Genomic DNA, 12,989 nt, shown 5'->3' on the forward strand with positions numbered 1-12,989 from the left:
CCCCTTCCCTCAAGGAGCAGTAAAGCAGAGGAAGGATGATAAGGTAGCAGTGTAGGGGCATGGTAGAGAAGTCAGAAAATTCAGGTGTAGAGTTGAGAGGAGAGAGAGAGAACATGGCTGCCCTAGCACTTCCTCAAGATGGAGGTTCAAGGAGGATCTCAGCAATTGGAAGAGAGAACTCTTATGGTAGAGGACACTTCCAAGGTGAAAATATTGTTGGGAATGGTGGAGAATTCCTCACAGTGAGAAGCAGATCCAGGAAAGGTTATGTATGGTTTTAGCCCTTCCAGCATCAGCATATACAAAAACAATTCAACTTGTGTTTTATTCCAGGATGAGTCGGGTTTTGCTTTGCTTTGCTTTTTACAAACCAAACCTATTTCTACCTGGTGTTGATTCTATTCAAGTGAAATAATGCCTGGGGAAGCCCCTTATGAACCGCAAAGCCTTCTACAAACATAATCTATATTTTACACTCAGGGGTGGTCACCATCATTGGCTGTAAAACTCATTTTACAAGTTAGACGTAGAACCACCTGTGACAACCCTGGAAAAGAGTAATAGTCTATATGAAGATTACCTCAGTTTCCTCATCTGTAAAATGAGCTGGAGAAGGAAATGGCAAATTACTCTAGTACCTTTGCTAAGAAAACCCCAAGTAGGGTCACAAAGCATCAGACACAACTAAAACAACTCAACAACAATAACAAAAACTACATATGATGGTAATCAGCTGGGTAGGCTGTGTTCTCTCTCATTTAATGTTTCATTCCTTTGCTTCTTTCCAGGGAGAATCAGCAACATTTACAGGCAGAATTTTCCAACATGATCATTGAATCTTTGCAGAAGAGGCAAGCCCAAGGTTTACCAAACCGGAAACCAAGGCGTGTGGCCAGCTATAAAAAAGGCACCCTGGAATACTTGCATCTGAATACCACAGAGGATAATGAGACCTATTTTTAAATTCAAGCAAGTGCTAAGACCTCCATCAAATTAGAATCCACATATGCAGGAGATTTTGTTTATCTTGGAAGTTTGCCTGGTCAGGAAGACTCTGAAAAAAAAAGAAAAGACCTAGAAGCTTTCTTTATCTTTTTGGTCACCTCCTTGGAACATGTTTTCTTCTATGAGTGAGATTCATTTCCTTAGTTGACATAACTATATGTTGCTATGTGACAGTTTCTCACTGAACTTTATACCCTGATAGGAAGAAAAGATAATTCTATACTAGAACTCAAGGAATTTCCATTCTTGTTGGGTTTTCATCTCTTTTTTTTATGGTTCTATTTCTTGCTATTTTTTAATTGTCATGATTATATTTTAAATATGTTATCTCTGTAAGATTTTCTTTGACTTGTAATTTTTGGAGGAAATGTTTTGTTCTGTTTGATAGGAATGAAATAAAGAACTTGTTTGGTTCTGTGTATGGGCTTCATATATTTGATCTACTTTCCTAAAGAACCAATTCAATTATCCTAGGCAGGTCTGAACTGATGTTGAAGTGTGTGACCTCCAAGTAAGTCATTGCACGTCTCTGGGTCTTGATCTCATTTATGAAGTGAGGGGATCTGAGTAGATGATTTATGGATTCCCTGTCAGGGACAGGTCTCTCAGTCTAACATTCTGTTGGTTCAAGTTTGATGTTAGGATGAAATGAAGCAAGTTGTTGAACAGCTAACAAAATGAGGTTTACTTCTCCCTGACATAGAAAGGATAATCAGTGAGCTTTTGAACCTCTTTTTCCATTTGGCTAACTCTGCTTTTTAAAGCACTCTTCTCCTCATTGGCTTTTTGAACCTCTTTTGCCAATTGAGTTAGCCTATTTTTCAAGGTATTATTTTCTTCAGCATTTTTTGGGGTCTCCTTTAGCAAGGTATTGACCTGCTTTTCATGCTTTTCTTGCATGTTTCTCATTTCTCTTCCCAGTTTTTCCTCCACCTCTCTAACTTGATTTTCAAAATCCTTTTTGAGCTCTTCCATGGCCTGAGCCCATTGAATATTTATTTTGGATGTTTGGGATACAGAAGCCTTGACTTCTATGTCTTTCCCTGATAGTAAGCATTGCTCTTCTGCACCCGAAAGGATGGGAGGAGATATCTATTCACCAAGAAAGTAACCTTCTATGGTCTTATTTTTTTTCCCTTTTCTGGGCATTTTCCCAGCCAGTTACTTGATTTTTGAGTTTCTTCTCCACATCCACCTCGCCTCCAGATCCGCCCAGCCAGTGCTTGGGGTCTGAGATTCAAGTGGTGCTTCCCAGCTTCAGGGCTTTTGGTGGGGGCAGGGCTGCTATTCAGTGTGAGATTAAGTTCAGGTGCTCGGGTGGGGGCAGGGCTGCCACACAGGGTTCAGTTCCCTCAGGGGGTTTATGCAGAGACCTCCAACAATGGACCCAAGCTCCTGCCTGCTTTGGGAGCCCCTGTCTGCTACTGCCTCCTGAGGGGGCCTGAGTTATGGAGACACCCCGCTCCCCTCTTGGCAAGCTGAAAAGACCCTCTCACTGACCTTTGGCTCCTGTGGGTGGAAGGACCTGAGCTGCTGCTGGAGATTCTGTCCCTGAAGCCTGCTCGGATCTGCTCCTCTTGGTGCCACGCGGCCAAGGCAGGGCTGGGCTGTGCTCCGGGTCCGGTGCGTGACGGACCTTTCGTGTCAGTTTTTCCAGTCTCTCTAGAACAGAAATCTCCTCCACTCCATTGTTCTGTGGCTTCTGCTGCTCCAGAATTTGTTGGGTGTTCTTCCTTACAGGTATTTTATGGGCTGAGCGTTTGGAGCTAGCATATGTGTATCTTTCTACTCCGCCATCTTGGCTCCTCCCCCCATAGAAAAGATAATCAAAGAGAATGCTCCAGCACTTAAATGTACTTCCCCTCATTTCCACATGGAAACAAGGGCAAGGTGTGGAGGATTGTGGTCTTGGTACATTCACCTAGTCTGAAGATCTCGGATCCTTTTAAAGATGCCCTTAAGGTGACCAGAAAGCCAAATCAAAGCAACCTTGGCTATCAAGTTCCCAGGAAAGTTTTCTCATCTTTTAGGGGAAAACTAGCCCAATCCATGTTGCATGGAGACTGGGGAATCCTGGCTTTTTTACATTTACCTTCATAATCCTATGGACCCTCTCCTTCTCCAGACCATTTCAATTTTCTGATCTCCAGCTCTTATGGTCCCAAATCAATTCACCAGTCCTATTAGGAAGGAAGAAAGGAAATCAGCATTGGTGTGTACCAGGAATAGTGCTAAGCAATTTGCAAATTTTGTCTTATTTGGAAGGTAGTTGCTATTATTATCCTCATTTGACAGCTGAGGGAACTGAGGCAGACAGCAAAGTTTGAGTGACTTGCCCATGGTCACACAGAGTTAAGTAATTCATTGTCTGGGGTTGGATTTGAGCCCAAATCTTCCTGGCTCTAGACCCAGTGCTATCGACTGCAACACATTGTTGACTTTTTTAGAGTCTGACTTTGTTGAACAAAATCTACTTGATTGTAAAATTAGCATACCAGAAATATACATTTAGATATTGCCTATACTGGACACATAAAATATGTCTACAACATCAAGAAAGCACTAAAGACTTAGAGCTGGGGTGAAAAACCTCATTCATCATAACAATGATGAAACATTTCATTTCTAACTACCATGCTGTCAGTCTTTTGATTTTTTTTTTTTTTGGTATTATCTTGAGACTTAATATCTGTAGTGGAAACACTTTTGGCCAAGAAAGATTTGAATTCTAACCTTGCCTTTAAACCTACTAACTTTATGAATTAGCTTCTCTGGGCTTTAATTTCTTCATCTGTAAAATGGGGATAAAAATAGCACATTTTTCTATGCACTGAACCACCCAGCTACCTCATTTTATAGATCAGAAAATCACAGATTTGAAGTTAGAAGAGATCTCAGAGGCCATTCATCTATCAATGAATTAACTAGTATTTATCAAACACTTTGTATGCACTCTCCTAAGTACTGTGGACAAAGATAAAGAATGAAACAATCTCTACTCTCAAGGAATATACAATCTAATGGGGAAGACAGCTAGAACATTATGATATATACAGAATAAATACACAGAAGATAAATAAAATGAATACAAAGTAATTAAATTCAAGGTAGTTAGGGAGGGAGGGCACTAGCAATTGGGGAGATGAGGAGAGGCTTCATGTAGAAAGTGGAACATGACCTGAATCTTGAAGGAAGAGAGGGATTCTCTGAGGTGAAGGTGAGGAGGTAGGGCATTCCAAGCATGGAGAACAGTCTTGTCCAAAGATGTGGATATAGGAGATGAAATGTAGTATGTGAGGAATGGAGAAGATTAATTTGGCTGGAGAGAAGAGTGTGGAAGGAAAAGTACTGTCTAGAAAGGCTGGAAATGTAGCTAGGATGTAAGTGAGTCAACTGGGATAGAGCATTGGGTCTATAGTAGGAACCTGAGTTCCAAGATAGCCTCAAACACTCATTAGCTGTGTAATCCTATGCAAGTCACACCTCTGTTTATCTCAGTTTCCTGAGCCCCCCTCTTGGAGACAAACTTACCCAGGAAAAGACACGGTCTATTTAAGTTCACAGTTGGAGCCCCCTGGGCAACAGGTAACAGATTTAGGAACTAAATCCCAGGATGGAGCACCTAGGAAAGAAATCATTGTCATCTCAATACTATGACTGTATAGTAATGCTCAGACGTATTCAAGATTTGCCTTCTCTATTTTACTGTAAGGACAGAAAAATAATTGTATTACTTTTAGTTTCATTTGAACCAGAACCTCAAATCTGGTGCAAAAATGCTATTGTTTACTCACTCTCTTTGCTTCCATATTACTATTCATTTCTAGCTCTCCTTCTGTCTTTCTGACCATTCCTTCTTAGTCTTCTTTGCTTGATTCTCCCTTTCAGTGGGAGTGTTACTAAGAGTTCCATCCTGGGACCTCTTCATTTCTTTTCTGTACTGTCTCCTTTGGTAATCTCATGGATTTGATCATCTCTGCACGTTATTCTCAGATCTCTTTCTCTAACCCTAACCTCTCTTATCATCTTGGATGTCCCATTGAAATCTTAAATTCAATATGTGCAAAACTGAATACTTTCTTTTTCTGAATTTCATTATTACTGTCAAGAGTACCACCATCCTTCCCAATGACTCAAGAATACAACTTAGGCAAGATGCCTACCTCCTCACCTCTCTCAGTCCTCATATCCAATCTTGTATCCAAATCTTGTTGACCTTACCTCATAGATAGCCCCCTTCCATCCTCTGACCTAGCCACTGACTTGGTACAGGTCCTCATCACTTCTCCCCTAGGCTTTTGCAATAGCCTACCAGTTGGTCTCTCTGAGCTGTCTCTCCTCATTGGAGTTCAGCATCTACTCAGCTGTCAGATTCATCTTGAAACACAAGACTAACCATGTCACTCTCTCTATTCAATAAATTACATTGGCTAGGCCATCTCCAGTTGTCCTGATCTATACCTGGTCACCAGACCCAGATGGTTCTGAAGGAAAAAGTGAGACTTGTAACTTTGCACAGCCCTTCCTCACTTAAATCCAATTCACTGCAATTCATGGCATCATCTTTCTGATTTCCTGGTCTTCTTTAAGAACAAAGGACAAATCATAACAAATCATAGTGGCCCCCTATTACTTTCAAGATCAAATATAAAATCTTCTGAATGGCTTTTAAAACCCTCCATAACTTGGCCTCTTGCTACCTTTCCAGTCTTCTTATACCTTACTCCCCTCCACATACTCTATGTTCTAATAACACTAGCCTTCTGACTATTCCTAGAATAAGACACTCCCCCCAACTCCATGAATGTTCACTGACTATCCCCTCTGCCACCCCAACCTGGAATTCTCTTCCTCTCATCTACACTTCTCAGCTTCCTTTATATGTCAGTTAAAATCCCAACTTCTGCAAGAAGCTTCCCTGGGCCCCTAAATGCTAGTGCATTCTGGGATTATTTCCAATTTGTCCTATGTATTTCATTTGTACATAATTGTTTGCATGCTCTCTCCCTGACTGGATTGTGAGATCTTTGAGGGCAGGAATAATTTCATCTTTTTTTTTTTTTAATCCCCAGAGCTTAGCACATGCCTGGAACATAGTAGGCATTTAATAAATGCTTGTTGACTTATTGATTATATTAAGAGTTAAAATAGGGGACTAGAGCAGAATCTGCAATTGAGTTAAAAAAAACAAAGATAGTAATTATGATCTGAGACAAAGTAAAAGGAAAAATAGGCTCAATTGAAAGAGAGAAATGGGGAAACTGCTAAAAAAGGTACCATAGAAAATGGATTAACATCAATACTGAATTTATGTACATCAAATAGCATAACATCTAAATTTTTAAAGAAAAGGCGAAATAAGTTACAGAAGGAAATAGTAAAACTATAATAGTGAGAGACCTCATTTAATCAATAACTATTTCATAACATGCTTACCATATGGAGGCATATTGGAACAGCTAGATGGTACAGTGGATAGAGTACTGGACTTGGAGTCAGCAATTCTCATCTTCATGAGTTCAAATCTGGCTTCAGATACTTACTAGCTGTGTAACCCTGGGAAAGTCACTTAACTTTGTTTGCCTCAGTTTCCCCATCTGTAAAATGAGCTGGAGAAGGAAGTGACAAATTTCTCCAATATCTTTGCCAAGAAAACATCAAATAGTGCTGTAAAGAGTCATACTTGACTGAAAAACTAATGAACAACAATAAGCTATATACAAGACCAATAGGAAATAATAAAAGAAGGCAGGCACTAGAATTAAGAATTGGGGAAAGCTTCCAGTAAAAGACAAACTTTTAGCTAGAACTTTAAAGGAAGCCAGGGAGGTTACTAGTCAGAAGGATAGTGTTCCAGGAATGAGGAGAAAATTCCCAGAGCTGAGAGAGAGTCTTTTTTGGGGAACAGAAAGAAGGCTGGTGTTATTGGCCAGAAGAATATGTACTAGAGTCATGTGTAAGAAGACTGGAAAGTGAGGAGGAATCTGAGTTATGAATGCCAAACAGAGAATTCTGTATTTAATCCTGGAGAAAAGAAATTAAAGAGATGAACTGGATTTTAGAAAAGTTAGATAGACCTCTGGAGAATATTGAATGGGAATAGAAAGGAGTATACTTTTTCTCAGCTGTATATGATACCTTCACAAAAATCAGCTATGAATTAGGGTATATAAACATCACAAACAAATGCAGAAATAGTAAATGCATCTTTTCTGTCCATAATGCATTGAAATAATACTTAATAACAGGCTTCTGAATTAGATTAAATAGATTTGAGTAGATTAAAAATTAAATGGAAACTAATAACTTAATCCTAATGATAGGTCAAAGAACAAATCATAGAGACAAAAATTTCACTAAAGACAGTGGCAACAATGAAACAACATACTAAGATTTGTGGGATGTAGTCAAAGCAGTATTTAAGGGAAATATTTATTCTCTAAATATATCAATAAAAGAGAGAAAAGGCAGATCAACAAATTGGGCAGGCAACTAAGAAAAAACTAGAAAATAAGCAATTAAAAAAACCTCCAATCAAGACACTAAAACAGAAATAGAAAAAAGAGAGATTAACAAAATTGAAAATAAAAAACCTGAACTAATAGATACAACTAGGAGCTTTGTTGGGGGGAAAAGCAAAATAGATAAGCCATTGGCTAATCTGATTTTTAAAAGAAAGAAGAAAACCAAATTGTTCTTCCAAAAATTAAAAAAAGTGAATTCATGAGTAAAGAAGAATAAATAAAAGCAATTATTAGGAGCTATTTCACCTAACTACATGCTGATAAAATTGACAATCTAAAGGAAATGGATGAATATTTGCAAAAAAAAAAAAAAGTAAAGTATCCAGGTTAATAAAATAGGAAATAAGTTATCTAAATAATTCTACCTTTAAGAAAAATTGAACAAGGTATAAATAAACTCCCTAACAGCAATGGCAACCAAAAAAACTCCAGGACCAGATGGATTTACAAAAGAATTCTATTAAATATTTAAAGAATAATTGATTTCAATACTACATAAACTTTCTGAAAAAAAAATAAAGGTGTTTTACCAAATTCCTTCTATTACACAAATATGATTTTGATACCTAAACCAAAGAGATTCAAAACCTAAAAAGAAAACTATAGACCAATTTCCTAATGAATATTGATGAATAATGAAAAATTTAAATAAAATACTAACAAAGAGATTACAGTAATATATCAGAAAGTTCATATAATATGAAGATTTATGCCAGGAATGCAGGACTGGTTCAATATTAGGAAAACTCTAAGAATGACAATTTTAATAACAAAAACAAGAAAAATCATACGACTGTTTCAATAATCGTATAGAGAAAATACTTAATAAAATGAAACACCTATTCTTGTTAAAAAAGCAAAAAAACAATAAGAAAGCACATGGAACTTTTCTTAAAATGATAAGTAGTATCTTTCTAAAATCAAGAGCAAATATTATCAGTAATTGGGATAAGCTAGAAGCCTTTCCAGTAAGATCAGGGGTAAATCAAGGATATCCATTGTCATAATTACTTTCAATATTTTACTAGAAATGCTAACTATAAGATAAGAAAAAGAAATTGAAGAAATAAACAAAGGCAAAGGAGGAAACAAAATTTCACCTTTTTGCATATGTGATACTTAGAGAATTCTAGAGAGTTAACTAAAAAAAATTAATCAAAATAACTTGTCTTGTAAAAATCTAGTTAGTATATCCTCTTTAGTATCCATGTTTAATTCTTCAGAGAATTTTCATTTTTCTTCCTCATCTGCATTGTTTCTCTTCTAGTATTAAGAATTTCCCATGCCCCTGATCTGACTTCACTTGTAAAATTTTAGTCTAATCAATCAAGCCCCTACTTTGTACTAGTCACTCTGCTGGGTGCTATAGATAAAAAGAATATTGTCCTATTTAGCCTTCCTCTGAACCTTTTTAAAAATCTGTTCTTTCAAAATTTAGGGCTTGAAGACTATACTCTGCTTTCCCCTACTTTTCTCCTACAAACTCCAGAAAGGAGTACTGTAGTCAATTCTTCTCCCAAAATTAACATAATTTCCTCCCCAGAAACAAGTTTCTTCCTAATGATAAAAATTGAGAGAAATGATTGTTTTTATTATATTAATCACCAATTATTAAATTCAAATCAAGATTTTTTTTCCTTTCCATGTCCTGATTTAGGGACTAGCTCTTGTGGGTCATTTAGCCAGTCTCTGAAGGACAAGGCTGATAGATGAGATTGGCCTAAGACTTGGGGTACATGATCCATGATCTTGGGCAGATCCCATCAAACTAGGGGACTTTACTTTTGTTTATATTGTAAAAAGAATCTAATCTCGGTGCATTCCAGTCCTAAAGCATTGGACCTATGTTATTGCACTACTCTAGTAGAGCCTAAGGGACCCAGTTTATAAAGGAGAAAATAACGAGAATGGTCCAGATACAGATTTCTTTGTGCAAATTGCTAGAGATGGCTGAGTCTCATAATCAAACTACATTCTCAGCAGGAGGAACTGAAGACTTTTAGTCCACCTCCTCATTTAAAAGCCTACTCCTCATTAATTGTTTGCCACTCAGCCTTGATTTTTACTTATCAGGGGCACTTCCTTTTTTAAAGGTATTTAAATGTTCAGAGATCTCCATAGTGGGGTTTTTGGTTACCAAGGGAGACCACTGACCATCAATTTATTGATTATTTGCCAGTCTGATTAATAAATTGATTATTAATTACTCAGAAACTTTGTCTCTCAAGCTTTTCATTCCTGACAAAATCAAATCTAGTACAGATTTCCCCCCACACTATTATTATTAAAGTAATTTAAGAAGTTATTACTTGCTCTGGTTTTGACAGAAAGAGAACTCTAAAAGATGATTGGATAAATAAAGTTCCTTATCTCTACTATACCATGACTCTGAGGCAGACGTATGTCATTTCCTGAACTCCTTTTATTCTTCTGTATGTTCAGATGGTCTATGGTACACTCTGGTAATGACATTATTTCTGTTTCTCCATACATACAGCTTTATCCAAATTTTCTCCACCATGCTCTCTCCCTCATTCTAAAACCATGTCTCTCTCTTTTCATTCCTCATATTCCCCACAATCACTTCTCCCCAATTCTATGCCTACAAAGTATACCCAGCTTAAGAAATTTCTGTGTTTAACATACTTTATTACAACTGTCAGTCAAAAAAAAAAGTAAATATAAAATAAAGCTAAGCAAACTTCTGAGAAACATACTTTTCTCATGCCTAGAAGAAAAGGAGCCCAAGAGGAAAAATGAAATCATAAATGACTGCACTGGGATCTTCAGTCTGAGCATGGAGAGTTTCAGCAACACAGTATCTATCTCAACAAACCATGTTGAGTCAGTCCATGGCTTTGCTTTTGGAATCCAAGGATTCATGCTCCTCTTGGTGACTGCTTCCTCCCCCACACTTTCACTTTTCCATCTCCACAGAACTTCTCATAGACAGTCTTCCTCCAGCTTCATGGATCTTGTATCTTGTCAGGAGATAGATTGTCCCTCCATTGCTGGCTCTCCTTTAAATTACACCTCCTAGACATTGAGCATTGTCTCTAGTGACTCATCTGCCATCAAAACTGAATTAATTCTGAAACTCATTCCTCTTCAGTATTCCTCCAGCCCTGAAATTCCTCCTTCTCTCTGATTGGAGAAGGTAAAGGGCAGGTATTGGAGAGCTTTTCCCAGATTCTCCATTTAAGAGGGGACCCAGTGTGGCCACCTCATCATCCCCCATCAGGCTCGAGGTCTTTATAATATTCCAGGCAAGTACCCTTCCACTAATCCCACTTTTCAGATTCCTTCTATAAGTTGCCTTCTCCCATTAGATAGTGAGTTCTTTAAAGGCAGGATCTGGTTTTTTATCTTTCTTTGTATTCTTAGCACTTAGCCTAGTGTTTAGCACAGAGTAGGACATAATAAATATTGACTGACCAAATGATTGACAAGGGGACACATACCCTTCAGAGATGTTTTTAATTCCTACTGTCTCTTGGGTTGACTAGTTTAGTTTTCTAAAGATTATCAGGGACATGGCCAGTCTTTGCCATCTAAAAGCAAAATACCCTTCCAGTTCCATCAGGGAAATATCTTTATACTTTATAAAGGGAAAATAGGATGCAAGCAAACTTTCACACATTCACACCCTTTCTCTGTTATACTGCCCCTTATTTTGTGTTTATTATGTCACATATTTTTGTGTATTTGTATTTATTTAAATATTACATATATAATACACAATATTCCTATATTATATGCAATATAATATGTAATAGTATGCTTATAATATTATTATTATAAAAACTGGATTCAGCCTCCAACTCTCTCCCATTACACTATCCAGTTAAACATCTGATGTGCCCAGCAAATCAGCTAGGTTGCTTTTGGTACATATATCCAGGGGTGTGCTAGAACCAACTCATATTGTCTTAAGACAGTTGTTAAATTTCTACTGTGAGTTTTTACACTTCAGAAATCGGCAAATGCTACAAAGCAGGATTAGATTCTTTTTTTTGTTTTGCTGATTATCTAAACTTAAGAAAGCGAAAGAGAAAATGTTAATAACACGGATTATACTTAAAAGTATGCCCTGTCTATATTTTATTTTTATCCAGAAGAGCTGTTCCACCCATATTTTACATTTTGAGTAGCTCTCTAGTGACTTGGAAAGGCTCAAGCATTTCCCTTTGTGTGGTGTCTCTAGTGCCTTTTATTCCGTAGTCACCAAGATCAAGGGAGCACAGTACCTAGACAATCCAGAAATTAATAATTCTTCCACGAGGGTCTAGGCCTGTTATAGCTAGAGAACTGGAGATTGTGCTTACCCCCAAATAGATAGTTACACAAGTTAACAAGCAGACATCATTTCCCAAAATTCTCATAATTACCTATTTTGGTTCTTATAAAGTCCAGTTACAATACAAAAGCAATAAAGAAAAGGGAAAAAAGAATGTCAAACTTCTCCCCCTACCCAAGGACAAATCTGGTCCCAATAGCATTTTCAATAGGGATAAGGGACTTGAGGTTCATTCTTTTACCTTTTAGTGAGAAATGAAGTCATTCTTAGTGAAAATTTCTCTGGATCCCTGTAATACACGAGGGTACCCCAAATTTTTCAATGGCTTCCTATAATATATAGGGTATTCCAACTGTGGATCTGAACTCTCTAGGGCAAGTAAGCTAACCTGAAAAAAAATCCTTTAAAATCAGAAAAGCTTACAAAGGTATGGGACTCCCAAAAGAAATTTAAGTACTTGGGGGTTGACTATTTGGAGTTTCTAACATCATGAGGCAAACCTCATCCTGTGAATGTCTCATTCATAAGGATCTCTGATAAGTCACATAATATCTGTGCCGTACCAACATAGTTCATCTCTATTCGAAAGTAAAAACTTGAAAATCTTGATTAAGCTACCTTGATGTGTTCTAGGACAATTGCTACATGCCAGTATTCTAAGGATACGACATCCATACTATTCAAGTCAGTTTCCATAACCATAATGGGTTAAGTAATACACATACTAGTACATAAGTACCTTTAAACATGCAAAAAATTTCTCAGAGAAACTGGTCTTGTAACATGCTAGAAAACTGACTATCTAATTATAGTGAAACAAAGAAAGAAAAAAACCCACTCATTCTCTGTAATGGAACCCTGCAATACTGGGCATCCAAGAAGGAAAATGCTGAATGGAGAATCTATGCACTTAATCTCTGAAAACACATATGGATCATAGCTATATACCAGATGAAGATCTTGGAAATGTGATACTGTAGCTGTGTCTGATCCCACAACATTCCCTTAGGGGCTTAGTCTTTTGTGGTAGGAGTATTGATTATTTCCAGTGTATCTCCTCTATATCTTGTTTGCACATAATTATTTGCATGTTGCCTACCCTCATTAGCCTCAAGATTCTTGAGGCAAGAACTGTCTTTTGCCTTTCTTTGTATCCCCAGAAC

General features: G+C 37.4%; 1 protein-coding gene and 1 long non-coding RNA gene across 2 annotated transcripts in view; one reads left to right on the forward strand and one right to left on the reverse strand.

Annotated features, from left to right (window-relative positions):
* Positions 1-1,422, forward strand: part of GUCY2C (guanylate cyclase 2C) — a 121,906-nt gene extending 120,484 nt beyond the window's left edge. The window contains exon 27 of the mRNA XM_072653876.1: positions 789-1,422. Coding sequence (XP_072509977.1) covers positions 789-963 — 175 coding nt within the window. The 3' untranslated portion in view covers positions 964-1,422. The remainder of the gene's footprint in view (positions 1-788) is intronic.
* The window catches only part of LOC140533739 (uncharacterized), a 38,353-nt gene that overhangs the window by 16,460 nt on the left and 8,904 nt on the right, over positions 1-12,989 (reverse strand). Inside the window, exons 4-6 of the long non-coding RNA XR_011977041.1 lie at positions 6,442-6,614; positions 4,537-4,627; positions 2,506-3,185 (exon numbers count right to left, since the gene is read on the reverse strand). This is a non-coding gene — a long non-coding RNA (uncharacterized lncRNA). The remainder of the gene's footprint in view (positions 1-2,505; positions 3,186-4,536; positions 4,628-6,441; positions 6,615-12,989) is intronic.

This window comes from Notamacropus eugenii, chromosome 3 (genome assembly GCF_028372415.1).
Source record: "Notamacropus eugenii isolate mMacEug1 chromosome 3, mMacEug1.pri_v2, whole genome shotgun sequence".
NCBI classification, from domain to species: Eukaryota; Metazoa; Chordata; class Mammalia; order Diprotodontia; family Macropodidae; genus Notamacropus; species Notamacropus eugenii.